At 44.1% G+C, this 27538-nt stretch overlaps 2 protein-coding genes and 1 pseudogene across 2 annotated transcripts; 1 reads left to right on the forward strand and 2 right to left on the reverse strand.

Moving 5' to 3' along the window:
- Nucleotides 1-1720: 1720 nt before the first annotated feature.
- Nucleotides 1721-2668, reverse strand: LOC118079097 (olfactory receptor 14A16-like). The gene has a single exon (XM_035103133.2). It carries the CDS (start codon nt 2666-2668, stop codon nt 1721-1723), a length of 948 nt encoding a protein of 315 aa, XP_034959024.1.
- A 7791-nt stretch (nt 2669-10459) lies between these two features.
- On the forward strand, nt 10460-11358 carry LOC132592939 (vomeronasal type-2 receptor 26-like; annotated as a pseudogene).
- A 6306-nt stretch (nt 11359-17664) lies between these two features.
- On the reverse strand, nt 17665-18612 carry LOC118079090 (olfactory receptor 14A16-like). The gene has a single exon (XM_035103128.3). The coding sequence runs from the start codon at nt 18610-18612 to the stop codon at nt 17665-17667; it is 948 nt and encodes a 315-aa protein (XP_034959019.1).
- Between the last annotated feature and the right edge of the window lie 8926 nt (nt 18613-27538).

The following is a 27538-nucleotide window of genomic DNA, read 5'->3' on the forward strand; positions in this document are numbered from 1 at the left end:
AAGGGGGGTAGCATTAGATAAAGGTGGTTAAAGGTTATTATGATAGAATAAATAATATTTGAATGTATGGAAAATTTGGGGGAATAAATTGTTAGGGTAAAGGAAAAATTAGAGATGGATGGGAAAATAAATTTAGATTTGGATTAATTAATGAATTATAGGTTGAGGATAGTCGATGTTTTTTTTTCTTTGTGTAGATTAGAATTGGTTGTGAAATAAGGGGAAAATTGTGTTAGAATGATTTAAGATGATAAAGGGAAATTGCTTAATTTAGATTTAATAAATGGACCCAGTGTGGGGGGAATCAAGGAAGTACACAATGTCAAATTAATGTGAGAATTGATATGTTTTTTTCTTTTCTTTTTCTTTTTTTGATTATGTTACCGGTATATGTTTGCTTTTTGTGTTTGTTTTTGTGTTGAAATGTTTGAAAATCAATAAATATTATTTGGAAAAAGAAGAAAACTTCAGTTAGGGTGTGGGGGGCGGGAGAATCTCTGGAGCCACAACTGCTGCTTGCAGGTAAGGTTCAAATCCTATTGTGTGAGCTGGACAGTCCCTCCCCCTTACCTGGCCTGTCCCCTGGCAACACCTCCCCAGGCAGGATTGGACGATTGGCTGGGGTAGGCGGAGAGCCCAGGTAGCCTGCCTGGAAAGGTGGTGACCAGATCCGAACTACGAGGTAGCCGTTCTGTGGTCCAAGGGGCTGCCCTCGACCACACAAAAATCACCCCCGTTTAATGCGGGGAGCAGTCATTCAAATATTGTTGCCATTTCTAGATAAAGATAGACGTCCATAGCAATCCATGTTGGGGTAAACTCCTGATCGAATCATGAATTGGATTATACATAGGATTGCCCATGAATATGACCTAGGAGCCTCAGTTAGTGCAGAACCTGGCAGCCAGAATTTATAAGAGGATGGTACTGAAACCTAACTTTGAATTCCCACTTCCCATATCATTCTCTCGACCCCAAAAGAACTTTGATGACAGCCTGTTGCCAAGTACTACCTAAATGGAGGTGCATTTTGTATTCAGTAAAGAGAGAGGATGCAATAAAGAGATATTTCCCAGAAACTTGGTTTATTGAGGTCTCCTAACAGCTCTCATATTGTTCAGTAAATCAGACGTTCCAGGATTCTGTGGAGGAAAGCCATGGGCCTTGAAGGGTGTTAAGAGTGCTTTTAATGTATGGTGTGGATGAGATGATAGTATTGCCCCCACCTCTGGGAACAAGGCCCAATTTAAGAAGGTGAACAAAGTGAACAAGAAAATGTTCTGGGATTTTTTTAAAAAATGGCCACAACTTTATTGATTTCAGATGTAGGTAGGATTTAGCATAGGCATTGGACATATATCCCTCTCAGCCCCCTGTTGGAGGACTAAGGCTTGATGGGGTCATTCATGGGATATTTGACTCCATCACAAGACACAGGTGAACAAATTACAAAGACATGCAGAATAAAGTTGACGCATTAGGGAGAATTTGTGTCAAAGTTGCCTGAAATGCATAGAGCCATTGTTCCATTTTGCTCTGTATTATATTCACAGACTTCCAGTGGCTCTCTGGGCCTTCAGACAGGTCATCATTCCTTGTCCTACTCGGAGATGCCAAGTTTTAAACTAGGAGCTGTCTTCATGCAAAACAGATATTCTACAACAGATTATAGGGGAAAATTCACATACAGAAGGTGATCGTAAAGCACCCACATGCCTTTTTATAGAATTCTGGATATAGTTTTAGAAGAATGCCGGACATCTAAGAGTTTCCATACGGCGGTCTTGATCTCTTTGTTTCTCATGCTGTAGATGAATGGATTCAATGTGGGAGGAATTATGGAGTACACCACAGCAAAAGCTATATCTAGATCAGAAGAAGCTTCACTGGGAGGCCTTGTATAAGCAAACACTCCAGTGAACAGTAAGACAGAGACAACAGTGAGGTGGGGAAGGCAAGTGGAAAGGGCTTTTTTCTTACCATGGACAGAAGGGATTTTGCGCACTGTAGAAAAGATCTCCATGTAAGTTATGGTAATGAAAACGAAACATCCAAATCCTATACTACAGCTTAGCACAATAACTCCAACTTCCACTAAGTAAAAGTTAGAACAGGAGAGCTTCAATAACTTTGGGATTTCACAGAAGAATTGATTGACAACATTAGAACAAAACGTGTTGGCAAAGGTGATCCCAGTATGTAATGTGGCATAAAGAAGACCTACAATCCACGCAATGGCTACCATTCGAATGCAGGCTCCCTTGTGCATAATTGTCTCATAGTGGAGAGGGTTGCAAATGGCCACATATCGGTCATGTGCCATTATGGTTAGCAGAGCATAGTCAGATGCTGCAAATAACATATAAAAGAAAACTTGAGCAACACATCCAAAATATGAAATAAATCTGCAATTTAGGAGAGAAATCGCCATTGATTTGGGTACCAGGACTGAAACTGTTCCAAGGTCCATGATGGCCAAATTCAATAGAAAGAAATACATGGGTGTGTGAAGGTGATGATCAAGAGCAATAGCAGTAGCAATAAGAAGATTCCCTAGTGTTGCCATTAAGTACAATACCAGAAATACAAAGAAGTGTAAGATTTGCAGATCTCGAACGTCTGAGAATTCCAGCAGCAGAAAGGCAGAAATGGATGTATGATTTTGCATTTTCCTCACATACTACCTATACAAGGAAGAAATCAAGAATTGTTAACATATAAATATTGATTAGCCAGTTTGATTTAAACAGAGCTCCTTTAATTTAACATTCAAATGCATCTCATTTTCCTTTTTTTAATTCCCGTTGAGAAAACAATATGATGGTTCTTTCTCCACTCACTATGTCCACTCATTCCCCTTCTACACCTTTTGCAAAGCCTCTCCTTTTCCCCAAGGGGAGGGGTTGTGAGCTGGTCTCACTTCCCACGCTTTGCAGGGGGTCTGGATAGCCCACTGCTTCAGAGAGTCCCTGGCCTGTGTCATGCCCGCAGTCAGCCAATACGGCTGGCGGGGGTGCGTGGTTTGCCACTCTTAAACGAGCGCAGGACTGTGGCTCAGCCTGTTTGTTTCCTGGACACACGGATCTCCCTCCTTCCCTCCTATTTTCATGCATTCAACACCTGACCTGGCTATGGACCTCGGTTGGTCATCTGTTGAAGGGGACTAGTGGTCGTGCTTCCTGCCTGATGCCCAGGTGGTGACTAGGGCCATGGCATGACCCTCCGGTGACTCTAGGAGAAAGCTTCCAGTTGATTTGCATCAACCAGCTCCTCCTACAGCTTGTTAACTCTTGTGTGACTTCCTGCAGAGCGGGCAGGAGTCAAATATAGTCGGTTCGGATCCAATGCCTAAGCCAACACCACTCACATTATGAAACCAATAAAGTTGTGGCCTTTTTTAGCTCATTAACCTAAAATGCTTGTGTCAATTTGTCTTATTTTAGCATAAAGTGGGGGACGGGGCCTCGACTCACAATTGTTTGCATTGCAACTTGATTCTATATCCCTCAAGCCATCCCTTGGCATCTGTGCATTAGATGGAACATCAGAAAGAGAAGCTAGTTGCACACACTTATATGTTTTGCATAGGGGCTCACTACTCAGTTATGGGTCCTAATTATGCAGGCTTTTGCAGCAGCTGGAGGACAACATGCATACAAAGTACACATATAGCCTGTACTCCCCCCTTTAATCCACATTTTCCACAGAAGATCTCTAGCAAAATCTGCAAAAAATTAAAAAATAACCCATTGTTCACCTGCAGTCATTGCAGCATTTCTTTGAGCAACCACTGAGCAAAAGCTAGATAGAACAGAGAGCAAGCAACAGCAAAGTACTAAGAGCACAGAGGTGGTTTTGTGCTATGTGACCTGCCTCTTTGCTAATCTGCTGCCATCATATGTGGTTTAAGATATCTAGACTTTAAGAAGGGAATGGAGTGTGGGGAGGAAGTCATCCTTCATCTCAGCCAGCAAAAGATCTTGGATCAACCCTGACTGGCTCATCTGGGTTTCTATTCCCAAAAGCAACCAAAAAAAGTGGCGAAAGAGTATCAGCCCAAGAGCAATGTTGGGGGAGAAGTAGGGAATGATGAATATCAATATGAAGAATAATAGATTTATGACCATAGGTTGCTTTGTATTCACTGTTCAAAAATTAAAACATACCTTGGTTCTTTAAGAACAGCTGTGGGTCTTTGTGGGTAAGTGAGTTTATGTTTAGCTTATTATTATTATTATTATTATTATTATTATTATTATTATTTATTTGTACCCCACCCATCCGGCAGGGTTTCCCCAGGCACTCTGGGCAGCTTCCAACAAAGATTAAAATACATTAAAATGTCACACATTAAAAACTCCCCTAAACAGCTATTGATCATGACTAGTCATACATTCACAGAATCATCTGAAAATTCTTCCAGGAGGTGACAATACATCCTAAACTGGTTGCCATATTTCCCCACTGGACAATTATTCAAGAATAGACTGTACGTTACAATGTACAGTCACTTTCAACAAACATTTTAAAGAACTGCCTAGTGAACAGCAATCTTTTCCTCCATACAATTCCCCAATTATTGACAGTACATTAATATTGTTAACTCTGACCAGTCATACCTGTCTTAAATCTAGATTTAACATGCTGAATAGCTTATTGTCTTTCCCAGATCCAGTTCCAAATAATTTTTTGGGGGGTAGGCTAGTTCAATTAGGGTTTTAAAAATCAAAATAAATTAACAAGTTAGACATTCTGTAAAGTAGAACAGTGTAAGGATCTCTGTGTCATTATTCTTATACATGACACTACTTGTAACTCAATAGACCTTGGCCAATAAAGCGAGATGAGCGCTGCTACCCCAGATTTGGTCATGACTGGACCTAATGGTCAGGGGATCCTTTACCTTTACCTTTACTTGTAGCTCAATAGACGAATGGAAATGAAAATGGTGACCAGAATTCCTAGATTACTTCAAAGCAACAGAAAACTACTCAACCCCCCTTAAATCAATTTGAAATACATTTACTTGTAAGAACTAATTTCCCTCCAGCTGCATTGGGGTACAAAGTACTGAAAAATTGAAAGTGTATGCATTTTCCCAACCAAATACTTTTAACCTTAGAATCATAGAACCATATAGTTGGAAGAGACCACAAGGGCCATCCAGTCCAACCCCCTGCAAAGCAGGAAACACCATCAAAGCATTCTTGACATATGCCTGTCAAGCCTCTGCTTAAAGACCTCCAAAGAAGGAGACTGCACCACACTCCTTGGTAGCAAATTCCACTGCCAAACAGCTCTTACTGTCAGGAAGTTCTTCCTAATGTTCAGGTGGAATCTTCTTTCTTGTGCCCACTTCTCTGGAGCAGCAGAAATCAACCTTTCTACCTTCTCTATATGACATCCTTTTATATATTTGAACACGGCTATCATATCACCCCTTAACCTTCTCTTCTCCAGGCTAAACATACCCAGCTCCTTAAGCCGTTCCTCATAAGGCATCGTTTCCAGGCCTTTGACCATTTTGGTTGCCCTCTTCTGGAAACGTTCCAGCTTGTCAGTATCCTTCTTGAGCTGTGGTGCCCAGAACTGGACACAGAACTCCAGGTGGCATTGATTTTTACCTTTAATAGTCACTAAATGTTGCATCAGCTAACGACAACAGACATGGGAAGGTGTGTTATTTTAAGTCTGTTTTGCCATCTTGGGATCCTACTCCCAAGAGTGCAGCACAGCTGATCGGAAAACATTGTTTACATTCCTCAGAGGGATGTTGTAGCACAGAAATACAATCAATCAAATCAAACTATCACAATTGCTTCCATGTTTCAATTTATTATTGACTTGGTACTGGCCATGCTTCCTTGGAAATTGGAAATGTGTCTTTTTATAATATCCGCACAACGTCGTCCTCATCAAAATTCCAATCTGCACTTCCCCCCCCCTCTAATATTGATGTGGTAAAATCTGTTTAAAATTTTTTTTTAAAGGATACCCATCATACATATGCCTCTTGGCAAATGACCATGTCCAAATGAAAAAGTAGCAAGACAGCTAGACCAGGACTCCAAGAGGCAAAATTCATGTGCATGCATTGTGCTTCTCCTGTGACACATGCTGGTGCCTCTACTACTGCATTGCAGCATTCTTTGAATCCCAGCTGGAAGAGTGAGCAAGCAGCAGTGAAGTATAAGAAGACAGAGCTAGATTTGTGCTATGTCATCTGCCCTCTGCCTCCTAAGTTAGCCTGCTGCCTTCATGTGTCTTGTCAGATGCTGTCTCATCCTCCGAGTTTAAGTCGGGAATGGAGGAAGACTAACTACTCCTTCAGTTCAGCCAACAAAATGTCTGGGATCAGCCCTGATTTATTGGGTGGCAGTCATAGTCTAAGCTGATTTTTGTGATTCCAAATGCAAGAAAAAGGAACTAGTGCAAACATTTGTCCAAATGGTTTATCCCCACAAAAAAATTCACCACAAGTGTCTACTACCTTTGAGCAGTATACTTTGGGAAGACTGAGTTAAATATGAGATTGTTTCTGCCCTAAGGGGGGGGGGAATCAAATCACAATTTGTGATGTTCTTCTTTTTAAAAAAACCAATTATTTGTCATGTACAAAGATAGTTGTGTGCTGCTTCCACCTTTTAGAAGACTAACTTTGGTGTTTCCAACACAGAGTGCTGCCCCTTTATAGTTAGTCTTTTCGCCGTGCGCGAAAAGCGGCGCGCACAGTCGGTGAATGCACAGAAGCGCGAAATCGCGCTTCGCACAAGAGGTGCTTCGACAACCGAAGACTTCGACTTACAAAGACAGCCGCGGAATGGATCGTTTTCATAAGTCGAGGTATTACTATTCCACGCTAATGACATTGGCTTCAGAGTGTGAAAATTTCTAAGGGAAAAGTCTAGTGTAAGAAATTGTGACCTCCCTAAAAGAGGGCACGTGTTGCGGTGAGAACTAGAGACTGACCTCTTGGTTGCGGGTGGGTCCATTGGATAGTCACAACACCCGATTGGTAGGTCCCTCATTGCTGGGTTTCAATCTGGCCAATAGGGTTGCAGTCTAAATGGATTGAGGGACCTATATAAACCCATGCACGTGTCCTAGAGCTTCCTCTTTCGGCTTGTGCATCGGAACTCCTGCTCACCTCTCCCTAATTTTAGGGCCTTTTGCGATTGACCGTGCTATGCCATCATGTGTTGTCTGTTGTTGGAACAGGGACATGGCAGGAATTTTCCCACGGCTGATTGGCTGTTGCCATTTGGGTTTCACCTGCTACATAGCAATTCATCACAACTCGTAAGGTTGTGGATAGGCACTGGTTCATGTGATAGGGAGTCAAATGTGTCTTTATTTAGGAGGGAGGTCTCTGGGTCTATAATTATTTCCTCTCTTGTACTTAAAACCCCGAAGAATTGCAGTGGCCACCAGCAAAAACAGAAAATGAAAGAATTACAACTGAAATGAAAGCATTCCAATCTGGGGCCAGCACAAAATACACACAAGACACCTCCACTTTGATATCTGATGTTTTGCATTTTAAGTTGGACCCTTGAAAGATGAAAATAGAAGGAAACAGGAGCATCCATGTCAGAGGCAAGGAAAAATTGCAAACTTTTGAAAATGAAGTCTGTATTGCTGTTGAATAGTTTATTTGTTTTCTGATTTTGAACATGAGAAGAAAAATTATGTGCACCAATCTGGATTTTTGCCCCATTTTTGTTTTAATTCTTTAATTCCTTTGTTACTATGTTACACATTTTGTGTGTTATTAAAATAGTATAAACAGCCCTGTGATCTTTTGGTGAAGGGCTGTATAGAAATAATAATAATAATAATAATAATAATAATAATAATAATAATAATAATAATGTATTCTGGATTGACATTCTAGTAGCATTTCTTCTGATACTGCTTCCTCATATGGCATGCAAGGACCACATTCTTAACTGCATGGTTAAAGATCCACACCCTCCACTTCATGACTATCAACAGCCAGGTGACCTCTTCATTGGTGGAATTGTTTCCCAGAGTATCATCGTCTCCAATTTCATACCTTTCACAGAAGTACCACCACAGACTCTGCATGAAGAGCTTCTGTAAGGAGTTTGTTTTTAATGCATTATTCTTTCTGTCACTTGAGTGATGTGTCTTGGGAGCTGCGATGAGCTGAGTTTGTCTCACTTTTAATAGGTTTCACTGTGGGACCTCTAACTAATATTGTTTGCAGCACCAGGCACTCAGTTAGCTGCAATGCAGAAGTACTCCAACTTTCATATGGTTTGCTTATTTAATCTTCATATAGGAACACTAAGAAAAGTTTTGCCTCAATAAATTGCCTATTTAAAAGCTCTAGTAATGAAGATGGTGATCATCCTACAAGATGCTGTACACAGGTGCGGGGAAATGTGCAGCCCTTTGCCTCTAGAGTCACATGCCAGCATCTCTAAGGTATAAATTCAAAATTGGTGATTTGCTTTGGTTAGCGGCACCTATTTATCTACTTGCACTTTGACGTGCTTTCGAACTACTAGGTGGGCAGGAGTAAACTCATTGCGAGTAAAGCAAATGCAGTGCTTGCCTATGCAGAATCTTTGGCAATTGTTTTTTTGAGATGGCTCTCATACCTATCAGAACACCAACATGTGACAAGTCAAGAAAAAGGTATGGTGTGGATACTGACAGCCCAGATGGAGCTCACATCTATCACATATCAAAGGACTTGGAATATAGACATGATCCATGGTGCTCTCTCCTTCTCAATTCACTCCAAGGATCCTTCAGGATTTCAACAATTTCTTGAGAATAGGAATAGGAAACCTCTGCATGCAAAAGGAGATGGCTTCATCCTGGACTTCTGGCAACATGCATTTGGTTGTATATTCCCAAATAGAGTAACTGACACATTGGATGGGGATTTCTGTACTGGGGAAGAGAAATTGGAGAGTCTTCCTGGGCCCTTTTTTGAAACAAGGATGATTGGCCACAGCTACAGCATCTACAATGCTGTCTATGCTGTGGCCTATGCTTTACAAACTATGTTCTCATCTAGACTGGGGGCTGAAAGGGGGCTGAAGCTTTGGAATCTACAGTTCTGGCAGGTAATGGACCCCTGGGCTACAGCACCTAGACTGTCTATGCACAACAGGCTCAAACTGCCGAGTAAACTGACTCCCAAGCTTCATATGGCTCCCAATTTCCTATTACTTCATTTCCCTATGAAGTATGAAAAATCCCGTGTGTATCTAGTATTATTTTTGTTAAAATAATACTATGAGAATCCATTTGCTTCTGGGTGTATTTTAAGGAAACTACCAGTTAGGAATAGGGACGCGGGTGGCACGGAGGGTCAAACCACAGAGCCTAGGGCTTGTCGATCAGAAGGTTGGCAGTTCGAATCCCTGTGACAGGGTGAGTTCCCGTTGCTTGGTCCCAGCTCCTGCCAAGCTAGCAGTTCGAAAGCACGTCAAGTGCAAGTAGATAAATAGGTACCGCTCCGGCGGGAAGGTAAACGGTGTTTCTGTGCTCTGCTCTGGTTTGCCAGAAGCGGCTTAGTCATGCTGGCCACAAGACCTGGAAGCTGCACGCCGACTCTCTCGGCCAGTAAAGTGAGATGAGTACCGCAACCCCAGAGTCGGTCACGACTGGACCTAATGGTCAGGGGTCCCTTTACCTTTACCTTTTCCAGTCAGGAATAACTAAAAAATGTCAAGAAAGCTTCTCAAAAGTAAATTTAACTGTTTGAAAACTCTTTCTTATTTGGTTATTGCTATAGTTTGAGAGAAGGGCCATAGAGAACAACAAGAACAAAAATGTTTTCATCTAGGAAAAGTGTTTTTATAACTCCCTCTAAAAGATTCAATGCACTCCTGTCATAATGCATCATGCTCTACACTCTTACATTTCCCTTTTCATCCTAGTCCCATCACTTTCTGAGAGGAGTCTCCTTTAACAACAGTGCTGGTGACCAGGTTTCCTTTGACCAGAATGGGGAGTTAGTGGCTGGATTTGTCATTTCCAACTGGATTTTTTCTTCAAACCAATCCTTTCATAGAGTAAAAGTTGGACAGGTTGACCCCCAAGGTCTTCAGGGCAATGTATTCAGCATCAATGAGAGTGCCGTAACGTGGCACAGCTGGTTTAATCAGGTAGGAGCCAATTGTTAGTAATTTGAGTTGGCAAGGCCATATTTTGTTCTTAACTTTTTTTGATAAACAACAGAGCACGCCAAAAATAGAGCACCAGAAAGCAGAAGCAAGTGGCAATGCAGCAAATGCAGGTTACAAGTTTATTGCTCCAAAGGATATAAATCTCACTTGCCCCAATCTCCTCTTTAAACATTAGAGTGTTACCAGATGGACATAGAAAAAGGTACATAACCATTACTTTGCATTGTATCCAGTTGCCTTGAAATAGCAGAGATGCGCAGCATAAAGCACCTATCTTTTCCTTTTCAGATATGAACGACTGCTCTAAATGCAGTGACGTAAGCTATCCAAGCAAGAACCAAGATTCCTGTGTTCCCAGACTGATTTCCTTCTTGTCTTACAATGAACCATTGGGGATGGCTTTAGCTTTTTTGCCCTTTTCTGTTCTTTGGTCACAGCTCTGGTGCTAGCAGCATTTATGAAGCACCACAGCACTCCCATTGTCAAAGCCAACAACCGGAGCCTCACCTACACCCTCCTTGTCTCCCTCCTGCTCTGCTTCCTTTGTTCATTGCTATTCATTGGCCAGCCGCAGAAGGTGACATGTCTTCTCCGACAAACTGCTTTTGGAATCATATTCTCAGTGGCTGTTTCTTGTGTGTTGGCCAAAACCACCACAGTGGTCCTGGCTTTCATGGCCACCAGACCGGGATCCAGCCTGAGGAATTGGGTGGGGAAGTCATTAGCTGACTCCATTGTTCTTTCCTGCTCATTTCTCCAAGCAGGCATTTGCTTTCTGTGGTTGGTAACTTCTCCCCCATTCCCAGATGTTGACATTCATTCAGTAAGAGAAGAAATTATATTGGAGTGCAATGAGGGATCTCTGACATTCTTTTACTGTGTTTTGGGCTATATGGGCTTTCTGGCCATTACCAGCTTCAGTGTGGCTTTCCTTGCCAGAAATTTACCTGACAGTTTCAATGAAGCCAAATTCATCACCTTCAGCATGTTGGTCTTTTGCATTGTTTGGTTATCCTTTATCCCATCCTATCTGAGCTCCAAGGGAAAGTACATGGTAGCTGTGGAGATCTTTTCTATTTTAGCCTCCAGTGCTGGGTTGCTGGGGTGCATATTTGCCCCCAAATGTTACATTATTGTGTTGAGGCCTGAGCTGAATAACAGGGAACAGATAATAAGAAGGAAAGCATGACATACCCAAATGTATCTGGGTTCAGTCATATTATGCTGTGCAGTACCTTTTGGCATAGCTGCCAAGTTATCCCTTTTTTAAAGGGATTTTCCCTTATGCTGAATAGGCTTCCTCGCGAGAAAAGGGAAAACTTGGCAGCTATGCCTTTTGGATGCATATGCACTAGTATACCTCTGGGAAATTCACTCTTGGCATTTTCCCATTTGCAGATCTTCCCTAAAGCTCTCCAAATCATTCTTTTCTCCATACAGTAGTACCTCAGGTTAAGAACTTAATTTGTTCTGAAGGTCCATTCTTAACCTGACACTGTTCTTAACCTGAGGTACCACTTTAGCTAATGGGGCCTCCCGCTGCCACCGTGCCGCCACCGTGCGATTTCTGTTCTCATCCTGAAGCAAAGTTCTTAACCCGAGGTACTATTTCTGGGTTAGCGGAGTCTGTAACCTGAATCGTCTGTAACCAGGGCCGGTGCTATTTTTTTGCGTCCTAGGCGAGATCACCTTCTGCCGTCCCCCCCCATTAATAAAAAATAAAATATAAAATAAATAAAAATGGAAAATAGAAAAAAATAGCGGCCTGAAGCCGCTCAACAGCTGACAGCCGCAGTGGAGGTGGCCCCAGGATCACGCTCCCCGTACAAAGCTTCGGAGGCGTGCGGGGAGCGCGAGCCTGGGGCCACCTCGCCGCGCCTCTCAGCTGTTTTTTATTTTTTATTTTTTATTTTTTATCAAATCAGTTTTCCACTTTTACATCCATCAAAAATCATTTACTTTGTTGAATTTATCTTAGTGCTGCCAGTGCTTTCAGATTTATAGTTCTTTCCCATACATTCAATAAATGTTTTCCACTCTTCTTTAAATATATGTTATTCTTGCTCTCTTATTCTATTTGTTAAATCTGCAAGTTCTGCATATTCTATCAACTTAAGTTACCACTCCTCTTTAGCTGGGACCTTGTTCACTTTCCATTTTGGGGCTAACAAAATATGGGCGCAGTTGTTGCATAAATATAGGTAATCTTTTCTGACACCTAGAAATTTCTCTCTGGGTTATTCCCAAACGTCTAACAGTCACTTCTTAAACCACATCAAATAAGCAACAACCTCACAGCAACAATGCACACGGCATTCATTTTGAAAAGAAAGGCTGCTGTTTTAAGTACAGCAGCTTAAGGTAAAGGAAAAGGTAAAGGGACCTCTGACCATTAGGTCCAGTCGTGACCAACTCTGGGGTTGCAGCACTCATCTTGCTTTACTGGCCGAGGGAGCCGGCGTACAGCTTCCAGGTCATGTGGCCAGCATGACAAAGCCACTTCTGGTGAACCAGAGCAGCACAAGGAAACGCCGTTTACCTTCCCGCCAGAGCGGTACCTATTTATATACTTGCCCTTTGACGTGCTTTCGAACTGATAGGTTGGCAGGAGCTGGGACTGAGCGGGAGCCGTCGCCAACGACCTTCTGCTCGGCAAGTGCTAGACTCTGTGGTTTAACCCACAGCGCCGCCCATGTCCCTACAGCAGCTTAACCCACAGCAGCTTAACACCATCATAAGTCACTAAGTAAACTGTGAATAATTGTCATGTGTCTAAGGTGCTCTTTTACTGCAATTTCCCATGCATGTGTTAACTCAAAGAATCATAGTAGAGTTGGAAGGTACCATGAGGGTCATCTAGTCCAACCCCTTGCAATACAGGAATCTTTTGCCCAATGTAGGGCTTGAACCCAAAACCATGAGATTAAGTGTCTACCAACTAAGTCATGTTAGCATACGTTTTTCAGTTATTCTACCATTGTTCATATTTCAATTAATCACAGGTGCCCTGTACACTTTGCTCAGGGGCAGGACTTGCAGAACTGAACTGTAGAATTTAATCATTACAACCTTTCCCCAACTTGGTGCCCCCCGGGTGCTTTGCTCCCACTCATCCCCAAGCAGAATGGCCAGCAGTCAGGTGTGGTGGGAGTTGGAGCCCAAAAAATCAGGACAGCACAAGGCTGGGAAGGCAGATTTTAAAAGTCACATAACAAATGCTCAACAAGTACAGCACTGTTGCTTTAAAGTTTGGGATCCCAAGTCCAGCTAGCCAAGGATAAGTCATTAACAAAGGTGTTGATTGCTGGTCATTAGCACAACAAAGAGGGAGAGACTCCTGGATCTGTGCAAAGCAGAGGTTGCCAAGGTGACTGGGTAGGGGAGTGATGTCACAGTAAGAGAGGACATAAATGGGAAAAGGAAGAAATGGCAAGTACTCTCCCCACCTCCCCAAGAAATCCCAATGAGAAGAAAAGCTGAGAAAGAGAAGAGAAAGCAGCGCTCCGAGACCCTCTATTTAAAGATGATACAATCGCACATTCCGGAGGCACACACGCGCCTCGGGATAGTGGCCTGAAGCTGCTCAACAGGTGACAGGTTCAGTGGAGGCGGCCCCAGGCAGCAGGGGGGGGGGCTGCGGGCAGGCTGCCCAGCGCCCCCTCCATTTTGGTGCCCTACACAGCTGCCTAGTTTGCCTAAATTGAAGCGACGCCCCTGTCTGTAACCCGACGTACCACTGTATGACCAACCTGATTTTTAGGCTCTTTTCACCTAAGGATCCAGAAAATCAACCATCAGCATACACTCTGCCACTAAACTGCACCATATATGAACACCCTGCTTTGGCCACCATCTGCAAGATATATTATGTTTAACAAGCTCTTCTGAAACTGCTTTGTAATGTGAGAATTGTTTCTAGATTTTTATTCTCTGGTTACTGCCAGGAAGGAAACAAATGCATCATCTTTTCACAGCAATGAAACCAGTTTCATTTTTCACAGCAATGAAACCAGTTTTCTAAGAATTTTCAGTTTACTGGAACAAAAGGCTATACCAAATGAATGTGTTGTATTAAATATTACCGTGCAAAGTTCAAGTGTCCCATTCACAATGATATATTTCTGCTTATCCCATTGACTATCCCAGAGTTTGCTACAGTTGGACCAGACATTTTGCCTGAAAAACTTTTAAGGTCATAGGGAGGAAACCAACACCTTCCCTTCTAAATCAGGCATCTCCTGCGACCCTCCAGATGTTTTGGTCTACAACTCCGATAATCCCTAGCTAACAGGACCAGTGGTCGTGAAAGATGGGAATCGTATTCCAAAACATCTGGAGGGCCGAATTCTGGGGATGCCTGCTCTAAATAGTCTAAGAATGGCGTTAGCACTTCTTTCTGCTAAGGTGGCTGATGCGGTCTGATGTGCTGAGAATTTGGCGTTGTAAGAGAAGGTGATGCCTAAATATTGGAAGTTCTTAGTTTGATCTATGGCATTTCCCTTCATATTCCAATTGTGTTTCCTAAAGGAGCGGACAAAGTGGACAATTTTAGTTTTAGCAAAATTAATTGTTGGCAGTTCGGTGTTACATTGATCACTGAATTTCTCTAACGCTTGTTTCAAGCCAACGTTGGTTTGAGAAAGAAGTACAGCGTCATCCGTGTACATCAAAATTGGAACTTTTCTATTCTGCAGCAGTTTCATTTCTAAATTGGTTTTTAAAAGATGTATGTGCAGGACAATAATTGGAAAGGTGCTTTGACATTGTGGGAAATTGCTCCCATTCATCCAAAACAGCTGATTCGAATCAAAACTCCTCCGCCCCAATTAAAACTGCCTCTGTTTTTGTCACAAACAGAAGAAAATAGTTAATATAAGCACTCTGTGGCTGATGCAGCATTCCAGACCAAACTGCATTTTGTAGAGAGCTCTTCCCTTCTGCCTATTGCAGACCCGTGTGCAGTGTGTGACTGGAAATGAAAAAAGTGACCAGCACCTCCAGATTTATATCAAAATAATAAAAAACTACTCAACCCCCTTAATCATTTTGACATACATTTATATTTAAGAATTAGTTAACCCTCTAACTGCTTTAGGGTTCAATTTTCTGTTGATATGAGAGTCCCTGCATCTTCCCAGCCAATCACTTTGCCTTTGCTGTGGTCCTTACTATGGAATATGTTACTGATTTATTTATTTATTTTTTGCCTTTATAAAGACTGCCAATGTTACAATAAAATTCACCTAATGTTGCATCAACTAATAGGGACAGCACACATGGGAAAGTGAGTTATTCTGAGTTTCTTTTGCCATCTTGGGATCTTACTCTCAAGAGTGTAGCATTGCTGATCTGAAAACCTTGTTTAAACTCATCAAAGTAATGTTTCTTCTTCCACGTTAGTTCCAGATGAAAAGAAGTAACATCTACAATATGTTCCTACACTATGTTTCTACAACATCTACAATATGTTCCTCAATGAATGAAAATGACAGCGCACATGGGGAATCTATGACTAGCATTATTTCAGATTTGTTTGATTATATTGTGTGGACAGGCGGAGTCCCCCCAAACCCCAGGTGACCCCTAAGCAGAATAATGACTCAAGACAACATGTTATGGGATTAAAATTGGCCACAACTTTATTAAGATTCAGATGTAGGAAGACCTTGGCTCAGACATTGGGTGTTATGCTTCCCCTGTCCCCAGCCAGGGTTATCCAGAATGTATGGGGTGTTGGGCTGGCTCTGGAGAACATATGTTCAAGAAGAGAGAGCCCGCCCCTGTTTGCTGCCACTGGAAGGGGGAAAGCAAGGACAACCACTCGGTGTATGGGCCATTGCCTCCCCCCAAGACTCCTTTATTGGGGGGGACCCTGATATTGATGCCGCAAAGGGGGTAAGGTCACCGCATCACACCCCTCCCCTCTAGGAAGATAGCCCAAAGGAATTTGCCCAAGGCCTGAAACCAGCACAGTCGTGACGTATTGCTACAGGAAAGGCAATGCAGGAAAATTCCTTCCCGGCCCTTCGACAGCGACCCTGACATAGCAGCGCCCATGCACCCATGGGAGAAAAGGTTAACCTGCAAAAGAAAACTTCAGTTAGGGTGTGGAGGGTGGGAGAAGCTCTGGAGCCAACTGCTGCTTGCAGGAAAGATTCAAATCCTATTGTGTGAGCTGGACAGTCCCTCCCCCTTACCTGGCCTGTCCCCTGGCAACACCTCCCCAGGCAGGATTGGACAATTGGCTGGGGTAGGCGGAGACCCCAGGGAGCCTGCCTGGAGAGGTGGTGACCAGATCTGAAGTACCAGGTAGCTGCTCTGTGGTCCAAGGGGCAGCCCACAACCACGCAAAAATTGCCCCCCGTATAATGCGGGGAGCAGTCATTCAAATATTGTTGCCATTTCTAGATAAAGATAGACTTCCATAGCAATCCATGCTGTGGTTAACTCCTGGTCGAATCATATATTGGATTATACCAGGCATCCCCAAACTGCGGACCTCCAGATGTTTTGGCCTACAACTCCCATGATCCCTAGCTAACAAGACCAGTGGTCGGGGAAGATGGGAATAGTAGTCCAAAACATCTGGAGGGTCGAAGTTTGGGGGTGCCTGGTTTATACATAGGACTGCCCATGAATATGACCTAGGAGCCTCAGTTAGTGCAGAACAAGGCCGCCAGAATTTATAAGAGGATGGCACTGAAACCTACCTTTGAATTCCCACTTCCCATATCATTCTCTCGACCCCCAAAAGAATTTTGATGACAGCCTGTTGCCAAGTGCTACCTAAATGGAGGTGCATTTTGTATTCAGTAAAGAGAGAGGATGCAATAAAGAGATATTTCCCAGAAGCTTGGTTTGTTGAGGTCTCCTAACAGCTCTCATATTGTTCAGTAAATCAGACGTTCCAGGATTCTGTGGAGGAAAGCCATGGGCCTTGAAGGGTGTTAAGAGTGCTTTAAATGTATGGTGTGGATGAGATGATAGTATTGCCCCCACCTCTGGGAACAAGGCCCGATTTAAGAAGGTGAACAAAGTGAACAAGAAAATGTTCTGGGATTTTTTTTAAAAAAATGGCCACAACTTTATTGATTTCAGATGTAGGTAGGATTTAGCATAGGCATTGGACATATAGCCCTCTCAGCCCCCTGTTGGAGGACTGAGGCTTGATGGGGTCGTTCATGGGATATATGGCTCCATCACAAGACACAGGTGAAAAAATTACAAAGTCATGCAGAATAAAGTTGACACATTAGGGGGAATTTGTGTCAAAGTTGCCTGATATGCATAGAGCCATTGTTCCATTTTGCTCTGTATTATATGCACAGACTTCCAGTGGCTCTCTGGGCCTTCAGACAGGTAATCATTCCTTGCCCTGCTTGGAGATGGCAAGTTTTAAACTAGGAGCTGCCTTCATGCGAAACAGAAATTCCACAACAGATAATAGGGGAAAATTCACATACAGAAGGTGATCGTAAAGCACCCACATGCCTTCTTATAGAATTCTGGATATAGTTTTAGAAGAACGCCACACACCTAAGAGTTTCCATAAAGCGGTCTTGATCTCGTTGTTTCTCATGCTGTAGATGAATGGATTCAATGTGGGGGGGATTATGGAGTACACCACAGCAAAAGCTATATCTAGATCAGAAGAAGCTTCACTGGGAGGCCTTGTATAAGCAAATACTCCAGTGAACAGTAAGACAGAGACAACAGTGAGGTGAGGGAGGCAAGTGGAAAGCGCTTTTTTCTTACCATGGACAGAAGGGATTTTGCGCACTGTAGAAAAGATCTCCATGTATGTTACGATGATGAAAATGAAACAACCAAGTGCTATACTAAAGCTTAGCACAAGAACTCCAACTTCCACTAAGTAAAAGTTGGAACAGGAGAGCTTCAATAACTTTGGGATTTCACAGAAGAATTGATTGACAGCATTAGAACAAAACGTGTTGGCAAAGGTGATCCCAGTATGTAATATGGCATAAAGAAGGCTAAAAATCCACGCAATGGCTACCATTCGAATGCAGGCTCCTTTGTGCATAATTGTCTCATAGTGGAGTGGGTTGCAAATGGCCACATATCGGTCATGTGCCATTATAGTTAGCAGAGCATAGTCAGATGCTCCTAATAAGATATAAAAGAAAACTTGAGCAACGCATCCAAAATACGAAATAAATCTGCAATTTAGGAGGGAAATCGCCATTGATTTGGGTACCAGGACTGAAACTGTTCCAAGATCCATGATGGCCAAATTCAGTAGAAAGAAATACATGGGTGTGTGAAGATGATGATCAAGAGCAATAGCAGTAGCAATAAGAAGATTCCCTATTATTGCTGTTAAGTACAATACCAGGAATACAAAGAAGTGTAAGATTTGCAGTTCTCGAACGTCTGAGAATTCCAGCAGCAGAAAGGCAGACATGGATGTAAGATTGTGCATATTGTTCACATGCTACCTGTACAAGGAAGAAATCAAGAATTGGTAACAAATATTGATTAACCAGTTTGATTTAAACATAGTTCCTTTAATTTAACATTCAAATGTATCTCATTTTCCTTTGTTTAATTCCCGTTGGGAAAACAAAATGATGGTTCTTTGTCCACTCACTATGTCCGCTCATTCCCCTTCTACACCTTTTGCAAAGCCTCTTCTCTTCCCAAAGGGGAGGGGTTGGAGTGGATCTCGCTTTCCATGCTTTGCAGGGGGTCTCGATAGCCCACTGTGTCAGAGAGTCCCTGGCCTGTGTCATGCCCGCAGTCAGCCAATACGGCTGGCTGGGGGGGCGTGGTTAAATGAGTGCAGGAATGTGGCTCAGCCTGTTTGTTTCCTGGACACATGGATATCCCTTGCTTCCTCCCTCCCTCTTATTTTCATGCATTCAACACCTGACCTTGAAGGGTATTCCGTTAAAGAAATCCGGTGGTCATGGTTCCTGTCTGATGCCCAGGTGGTGGCGAGGGCCATGGCATGACCCTCCGGTGACTCTAGGACAGTGGTTCCCAACAGGTGGTCCAGGGACCCCCAGGGGTCCACGAGCTATGCCAGAGGGGTCCGCAAGATGCTATTAGAATAAAAAATATATTAAATATATTTCGTATGATAACAGATTTTTTGTTTTGGCTGCTTCCTGCATGAGCAGAGTCTAGTGCAAAACTAGAATTAGATAGGCAGTAGTTCTGCTGTATGTCGTTAGGTGGCGCTTTACAAACACTACTGTTTTGCAAAGAGGCAGCGCGCGCATTCTACTAACGCTCACCTCCCCAAGATGCTTTGCGCGTGTCGGCTTCATTTGTGTGCTACTGCGCAGGTACCCTGTCTTCTCCATTCCCCTTCCTCATATCTGGCGCACGCTGCCTCTTTGCAAAACAGTAGTGTCTGTAAACAAAGCGTTGTTTTTCGCGGAAGCTACAGTTCGCGTAGTTAAAAATGGACCGTTGGTTAAAAAGTGGTTCGTTAAAACGACAAAGGCCTACAGATGAAGAGGAAGATAATGCATTTGATGTTCAAGCAAGTAAGTCAGTGACTCTCAAACCGATCTTGTCAGTGTCCATTGAACCTAACTCGTCGGCGTCCCTTGAACCTAACCCTTCTAAGATCAGTGTTGATGAGGGGTCCTCGAGAAAATTTTGTTGGGAGCCCTTGCTCTAGGAGAAAGCTTCCAGTTGATTTGCATCAACCAACTCCTCCTACAGCTTGTTAACTCTTGTGTGACTTCCTGCAGAGCGGGCAGGAGTCAAATATAGTTGGTTCGGATCCAATGCCTAAGCCAACACCACTCACGTTATGTAACCAATAAAGTTGTGGCCTTTTTTAGCTCATTAACCTAAAATGCTTGTGTCAATTTGTCTTATTTTAGCATAAAGCGGGGGACGGGGCCTTGACTCACAAATGTTTGCATTGCAACATGATTCTATATCCCTCAAGCCATCCCTTGGTACCTGTGCATTAGATGGAACATCAGAAAGAGAAGCTACTTGCACACACTTATATGTGTTGCATAGGGGCTCACTACTCAGTTATGGGTCCTAATTATGCAGGCTTTTGCAGCAGTTGGAGAACAACATGCATACAATGTACACATATAGCCTGTACCCCCCTTTAATCCACATTTTCCACAGAAGATCTCTAGCAAAATCTGTAAAAAAAACAAAACCATTGTTCATCTGCAGTCACTGCAGCATTTATTTGAGCAAGCACTGAGCAAAAGCTAGATAGAACAGAGAGTAAGCAGCAGCAAAGTACTAAGAGCACAGAGCTGGATTTGTGCTATGTGACCTGCCTCTTTACTAATCAGCTACCTTTATGTGTGGTTTAAGATGCTGTCCTATATCTAGTATTTAGTCTTTAAGAAGGGAATGGGGAGGAAGTCATCCTTCATCTCAGCCAGCAAAAGGTCTTGGATCAACCCTGACTGGCTCATCTGGGTTTCCCCCCAAAAAAGCAACAAAAAAGTGGCGAAAGAGTAACAGCTCAAGAGCAATGTTGGGGGAGAAATAGGGAATGATGAATATCAATATGAAAATAATAGATTTATGACCATAGGTTGCTTTGTATTCACTGTTCAAAAATTAAAACTTACCTTGGCTCTTTAAGAACAGCTGCGGTTCTTTGTGAGTAGGTGAGGTTATCTCCACTTTTCTCCCTCAAGCCATCCCTTGGCATCTGTGCATTAGATGGAACATCAGAAAGAGAAGCTACTTGCACACACTTATATGTGTTGCATAGGGGCTCACTACTCAGTTATGGGTCCTACGGTAATTATGCAGGTTTTTGCAGCAGCTGGAGGACAACATGCATACAAATTACACATATAGCCTGTCGTCCCCCCCCCCTTTAATCCACATATTCCACAGAAGATCTCTAGCAAAATCTGCAAAATAAAATAAAATAACCCATTGTACATCTGCAGTCACTAGATAAAGCAGAGAGCACGCAGCAGCAAAGTACTAAGAGCACAGCGGTGGATTTGTGCTATGTGACCTGCCTCTTTGCTAATCTGCCGCCATCATATGTGGTTTAAGATATCTAGACTTTAAGAAGGGAATGGAGTGTGGGGAGGAAGTCATCCTTCATCTCAGCCAGCAAAAGGTCTTGGATCAACCCTGACTGGCTCATCTGGGTTTCTATTCCCAAAAGCAACAAAAAAAAGTGGCGAAAGAGTAACAGCCCAAGAACAATGTTGGGGGAGAAATAGGGAATGATGAATATCAACATGAAGAATAATAGATTTATGACCATAGGTTGCTTTGTATTCACTGTTCAAAAATTAAAACATACCTTGGCTCTTTAAGAACAGCTGTGGTTCTTTGTGGGTAGGTGAGTTTATGTTTAGCTAATTATTATTATTATTATTATTATTATTATTATTACTATTACTATTACTATTATTATTTATTTGTACCCCGCCCATCCGGCAGGGTTTCCCCAGCCACTCTGGGCAGCTTCCAACAAAGATTAAAATACATTAAAATGTCACACATTAAAAACTCCCCTAAACAGCTATTGATCATGACTAGTCATACATTCACAGAATCATCTGAAAATTCTTCCAGGAGGTGACAATACATCCTAAACTGGTTGCCATATTTCCCCACTGGACAATTATTCAAGAATAGACTGTATGTTACAATGTACAGTCACTTTCAACAAACATTTTAAAGAACTGCCTAGTGAACAGCAATCTTTTCCTCCATACAATTCCCCAATTTTTGACAGTACATTAATATTGTTAACTCTGACCAGTCATACCTGTCTTAAATCTAGATTAAACATGCTGAACAGCTTATTGTCTTTCCCAGATCCAGTTCCAAATAAATTTTGGGGGGTAGGCTAGTTCAATTAGGGTTTTAAAAATTAAAATAAATTAACAAGTTAGACATTCTGTAAAGTAGAACAGTGTAAGGATTTCTGTGTCATTATTCTTATACATGAGACTACTTGTAACTCAATAGACCTCGGCCAATAACGCGAGATGAGCGCCGCAACCCCAGATTTGGTCACGACTGGACCTAATGGTCAGGGGTTCCTTTACCTTTACCTTTACTTGTAGCTCAGACGACTGGAAATGAAAATGGAGACCAGCATTCCTAGATTACCTCAAAGCAACGAAAACTACTCAACCCCCTTAAATCATTTTGAAATACATTTACTTGTAAGAACTAATTTCCCTCCAGCTGCATTGGGGTACAAAGTACTGAAAATTGAAAGTCTATGCATTTCCCAACCAAAGACTTTTAACCTTCCTGTGGCACTTCTTTATGCAGAAGAAGCAACTGATTTTTACCTTTAATAGCCACTAAATGTTGCATCAGCTAACGACAACAGACATGGAAGGTGTGTTATCTTAAGTCTCTTTTTCCATCTTGGGATCTTACTCCCAAGAGTGCAGCAGAACTGATCGGAAAGCATTGTTTACATTCCTCAGATGGATCTTGTAGCATAGAAATACAATCAATCAAATCAAAATATCACAATTGCTTCCATGTTTCAATTTATTATTGACTTGGTACTGGCCATGCTTCCTTGGAAATTGGAAATGTGTCTTTTTATAATATCCGCACAATGTTGTCCTCATCAAAATGCCAGTCTGCACTTTTCCCTCCTCTAATATTTATGTGGTAAAATCTGCTAAAACATTTTTTTTAAGAATACCCACCATACATATGCCTCTCTTGCCTCATCCCTGCTCCCTATCTCTTAGAAATTGGCAAATGACCCTGCCCGATTGAAAAAGTAGCAAGAATGCCAGACCAGGACTCCAGGAGGCAAAATTCATGTGCATGCATTGTGCTTCTCCTGAGACACATGCTGGTGCCTCTACTACTGCATTACAGCATTTCTTTGAATCCTAGCTGGAAGAGTGAGCAAGCAGCAGAAGAAGACAGAGCTAGATTTGTGCTATGTCATCAGCCCTTTGCCTCCTAAGATAGTCTGCTGCCTTCATGTGTCTTGTCAGATGTTGTCTCATCTTCCTTGTTTAAGTGGGGAATGGGGGAAGACTAACTCCTCCTTCAGTTCAGCCAACAAAATGTCTGGGATCAGCCCTGATTTATTAGGTGGCAGTCATAGTCTAAGCTGATTTTTGTGATTCCAAATGCAAGAAAAAGGAACTAGTGCAAACATTTGTCCAAATGGTTTATCCCCACAAAAAAATTCACCACAAGTGTCTACTACCTTTGAGCAGTATACTTTGGGAAGACTGAGTTAAATATGAGATTGTTTCTGCCGTAAGTGGGGGGGAGGGAATCACATCATAATTTGTGATGTTCTTTTTTTAAAAAAATATTTGTCATGTGTTGGGTGTGCAGCTTCCACCTTTTACAAGTCTAACTTTGGTGTTTCCAACACACAGTGCTGCCCCTTTATAGTTAGTATTTTCGCCGTGCGCCCTCTGCGTACGCGTTCTGCGCCTGCACAAAGCGGCGCGCACAGTCGGTGCATGCACAGAAGCGCGAGATCGCGCTTCGCACAAGTGGCGCTTCGACAACCGAAGACTTCGACTTATAAAGACAGCCGCGGAATGGATCGTCTTCATAAGTCAAGGTACCACTGTATTACTATTCCACTCTAATGACATTGGCTTCAGAGTGTGAAAATTTCTAAGGGAAAAGTCTAGTGTAAGAAATTGTGACCTCCCTAAAAGAGGGCACGTGTTGCGGTGAGAACTAGAGACTGACCTCTTGGTTGCGGGTGGGTCCATTGGATAGTCACAACACCCGATTAGTAGGTTCCTCAATGCTGGGTTTCAATCTGGCCAATGGGGTTGCAGTCTAAATGGATCAAGGGACCTATATTAACCCATGCACGTGATCTAGAGCTTCCTCTTTCGGCTTGTGCATCGGAACTCCTGCTCACCTCTCCCTAATTTTGGGCCTTTTGCGATTGACCTTGCTATGCCATCATGTGTTGTCTGTTGTTGCAACAGGGGCATGGCAGGAATTTTCCCATGGCTGATTGGCTGTTGCCATTTGGGTTTCACCTGTAACATAGCAATTCATCACAACTTGTAAGGTTGTGGATAGGCACTGGTTCATGTGATAGGGATGGGAGAATGGTCTCGCCATCCCTATGTGAAGGGTATTCCGTTAAATGAATCTAGGGACTCAACTTGGTTTGGCCAACCCCCAAAAGGGCTTGTGTCCATGCCTGAGTCCAGGGGAGCATCTGGGGAGTGAATAGAGTCTGCTCCCAGGCTGTTCACCTTCCTCAGGTGTTCACCCTTGGCTGACCTATGATAGAGCTCTGGGTCAGCGCTACCTGCAAGGGTGTAGGGAGCTAGTCAAACCAGAGCCTATGCAACCACTCACCTTTCTTTAATCAATAAAGTTGTGGCCTAAATTCTGCCAAAAACCAAAGCAGGTTCTCTCCATAGGAGAGAGCATGGGTTGCGGCAGGGCTAACAAGACGACCCAGGGCCTTGGGGGTGGGTCTGATATTCGGCTTTGATTGGTGGATTTATTGTTGCTGGGGATTTTTGCTTGTTGCAATTTGTTGATTGACAGCCCTTGCTATGTTTAAGCCGAAGGAGCAGTTTGTGCTATCTCTTTGCTGCTCGCTTCGAATCTGAGAGGACCTCTGATTCTGCTCAGCGAAGGACTTTGGTTTAACTTGATTGATACGCTTATTTCTTTGGTTCCTTTTATTCCTTTCCTTCTTCTGCTTCATTACTGGCCTTCCCTACTTCTCCTGTACCTTGTCTTAATCTCCTTCCCCTGCCCCTTTCCCCCTTCCCCCCCACCCCCGCATCTGCACCTCTCGTTCCCCGGTGGGTGGGTGCGTGTGTGGGTTCCCCCCTCCCATTTTAAGTTTGTGAAGGGTGGCCGGTATTGGTGGGAGGCCGCGCTGTTTTGGGGTGCGTTCCGTACCTTATTTTTGTCGTTGGCATCAGTAGGCTTTTCTGTAGTGCCTTTGGGAGGCCTGGGTGTGATTGGGAGAGGCGCGGGCGCGTTCCTGCCTTTCGCGCCTCTTCCTCAAAGCGCCATCTTTTTTCGCGCTCTCCCGAGCGCCGCCTGCTCACGGGGTGAGCGGGTGCTGCTGGGAGGTCCTTCGGAGCCTCCTGGTGACCGGCTTCTGACTTAGTTACTACTGCCCCTTTGGCCGTTTGTGCCGGTGTCGCGCTGGGTGGCGGAGCGGCGTTTCTGGGCTCGTTTCAGGCTGTGTGTCTTCTGCTTGCGGCTTGGGGCCGCGGCCTCGGTTTGCGGGGAGGTTTTTAAGGCTCCCCCCCCACGGTTGTTTGCTGCGATCCTGCCTTGCTTGTGAGCGGGCTGGTTGGTGTCGCTGGGGCTTTGCGATCTCGTGGGGGCGCACTGCTAGCCTCCGCCCCCTTTTTTCCTCTCAGTTGGAGCGGCTGTGCGCCGGCTTCGTTTTAGCTGGCTTGGCGGGGGGCTGTCTTTGGCAGCGCCCTCTTGCCGTTAGTGGGTTTTTGTGTGTGTGTGTGTGTGTGTTGCTTCCTGCGTTTTTTGATTCGCTGTGCTCCCTGGCGTTGTAGGCGGCTGGGAGTGCTTGATTTGCTTTGCAGGCAGCTCCGCGTTGCTCGCGGGAGCGCTGCAATCCTCATTCGTGCGGCTTTTGGCGTCCTTGCCGCCGCGTGGACCTGGTGTTTGGCGCTCGTGGTGCTCTTTTGCTGGAACCCTGCGGCGGTTTTGTGCCGCGTGCGGGGGCGACTAGCGGGGGTGCTTTGAAGGCGCCTATATTTCTGCCCTGTGTTGAGTAAGGGTGAAAATTTGGTGTTTCCATTGTGGTAGACCAGGTGTGGTGCAGCCTTAAAACTGCTAGCACAGTTGCAAAGCTAAGCAGGCTCCTGGATGGTTATACATTGGATGGGGGACCAAGCGGTCTGCAGGTTGTGGGCTTAGACCAGGTGTCCCTGGAATTTTCATTTGTTGCAGCCAGTCATTTTGGGTTTTTCAGCTTTTAACGTTGGGCCACGTGACGCGGCCTTGCTCGCCAGCCACTTTTGGTGGCGTAGTCATTTTTGTTTGGGGGCCGAGGGTCTCAACCTTGTGTGACGGTCATTTTGTCCAGCGGCCATTTTTGAATTTTATTTTTATTTTTATTTTATTTTTGTCAGGTTGAGTGTTTTGGTCTTTCCTGTGGCCCCTCCCCTCTTTTCTTCTGGCGGCCATTTTGCTTAGGCTTCATGCTTTAGCTTTGCTTGGCTGCCATTTTTTTTGGTTGCAGTGATTCTCTTGCGGGGTATAAATAATAAATTATTATTATTATTATTATTATTATTATTATTATTATTATTTGTGCTGGGGTCGGTGTTCCTCTGTTTTGGATGTGCCTTGTCATAGGCATTGGCCAGTGTGGTTCTGCTTGCTTGCTTCTTGTGTGATATACTTGCACTTAATTGTATTTGTTTCTTGTATTTCCCACCCAGGTTATGGCTTCCAGGAAGGCGCGCGATAAGCGGCCTATTCGGGGGCCCTCCCAGTCTCTGCGCTCGCCGGAACCTACTTCTGCTTTGGGCCGCGTGGAAGCCTTTTTGGCTAGTCTCTCAGGGGATCCGGAGGCCTTAGCGCGCTTTGGTTCGGGTTTGGATGCACTCCTGCAACGCCCCACTCCCCAGCCCAGCACTTCCACACAGGTTGCTGGTGTGGTGCAGGAGTCGCCTTCTGACTCTTTGCCGTCCAGCGAGTTGGAGGATGATGTAGCCCCTTCCGGGGTTTTTGTTGCGGGCCCGCAGTTGGGGGCCGCGTCTATCTCGACGGCTCCCCAAGGGGTGGTTGTCCCGCCGGCTCCCCAGGGGGTGGTTGTCCCGCCGGCTCCCCAGGGGGTGGTTGTCCCGCCAGCTCCCCAGGGGGTGGTTGTTCCCTCAGCTCCTCAGGTGGTGGCCGTTCCGGCTGCCCCGCCAGTGGTGGCTGTCCAGGCGGCTACGCAGGCAGTGGCAGGGGTGTTGACCCTGCCGCCAAAGAAGAGGAAGCGTTCACACAGGTCTTCTTCCCTGGGGCGGCGGGACTCTCAGCCAATAGCGGGTCCTTCTCACGAGGGGGTTGCCCCCTCTTCTTCTCTTCAGCTCGTTCCAGCTCTTCCAGCTTGTGATGTGAATTCGGAGTCTTCCGTGGAGGACAACTTGCCCGTGCAGCCCAGAGTTTCTTTCGGTGGTCATCGGCGACGCAAGAGGAGATCCCGTAAGGGTTCTAGAAAGCACGATACATCTTCTTCTGCGTCCACTGGTACGTCCTCTTTGTCTTCTGAGGATGAATCTGATGATTCCTTGGGGTTGTATTGGGGCTATGGTGAATCGGTGCCAGGCTTGCCTCGTTGGATTTGGCAACGCCGAGCTAACTCCCATCGCGCTAGATATGGTGCTATTCAGGATTTTTTGAATGGTGCCTTAGTCCCGGAGGTGAAGGTTTCTACT

The sequence above is a fragment of the Zootoca vivipara genome, chromosome 12 (assembly GCF_965207765.1).
Source record: "Zootoca vivipara chromosome 12, rZooViv2.hap1.1, whole genome shotgun sequence".
Taxonomy (NCBI): domain Eukaryota; kingdom Metazoa; phylum Chordata; class Lepidosauria; order Squamata; family Lacertidae; genus Zootoca; species Zootoca vivipara.

What these genes read in the sequence shown, in the direction of transcription:
- LOC118079097 (XM_035103133.2), bottom strand. Translation starts at nt 2,668, where the DNA reads ATGCAAAATCATACATCCATTTCTGCCTTTCTGCTGCTGGAATTCTCA.
- LOC118079090 (XM_035103128.3), bottom strand. Translation starts at nt 18,612, where the DNA reads ATGCACAATCTTACATCCATGTCTGCCTTTCTGCTGCTGGAATTCTCA.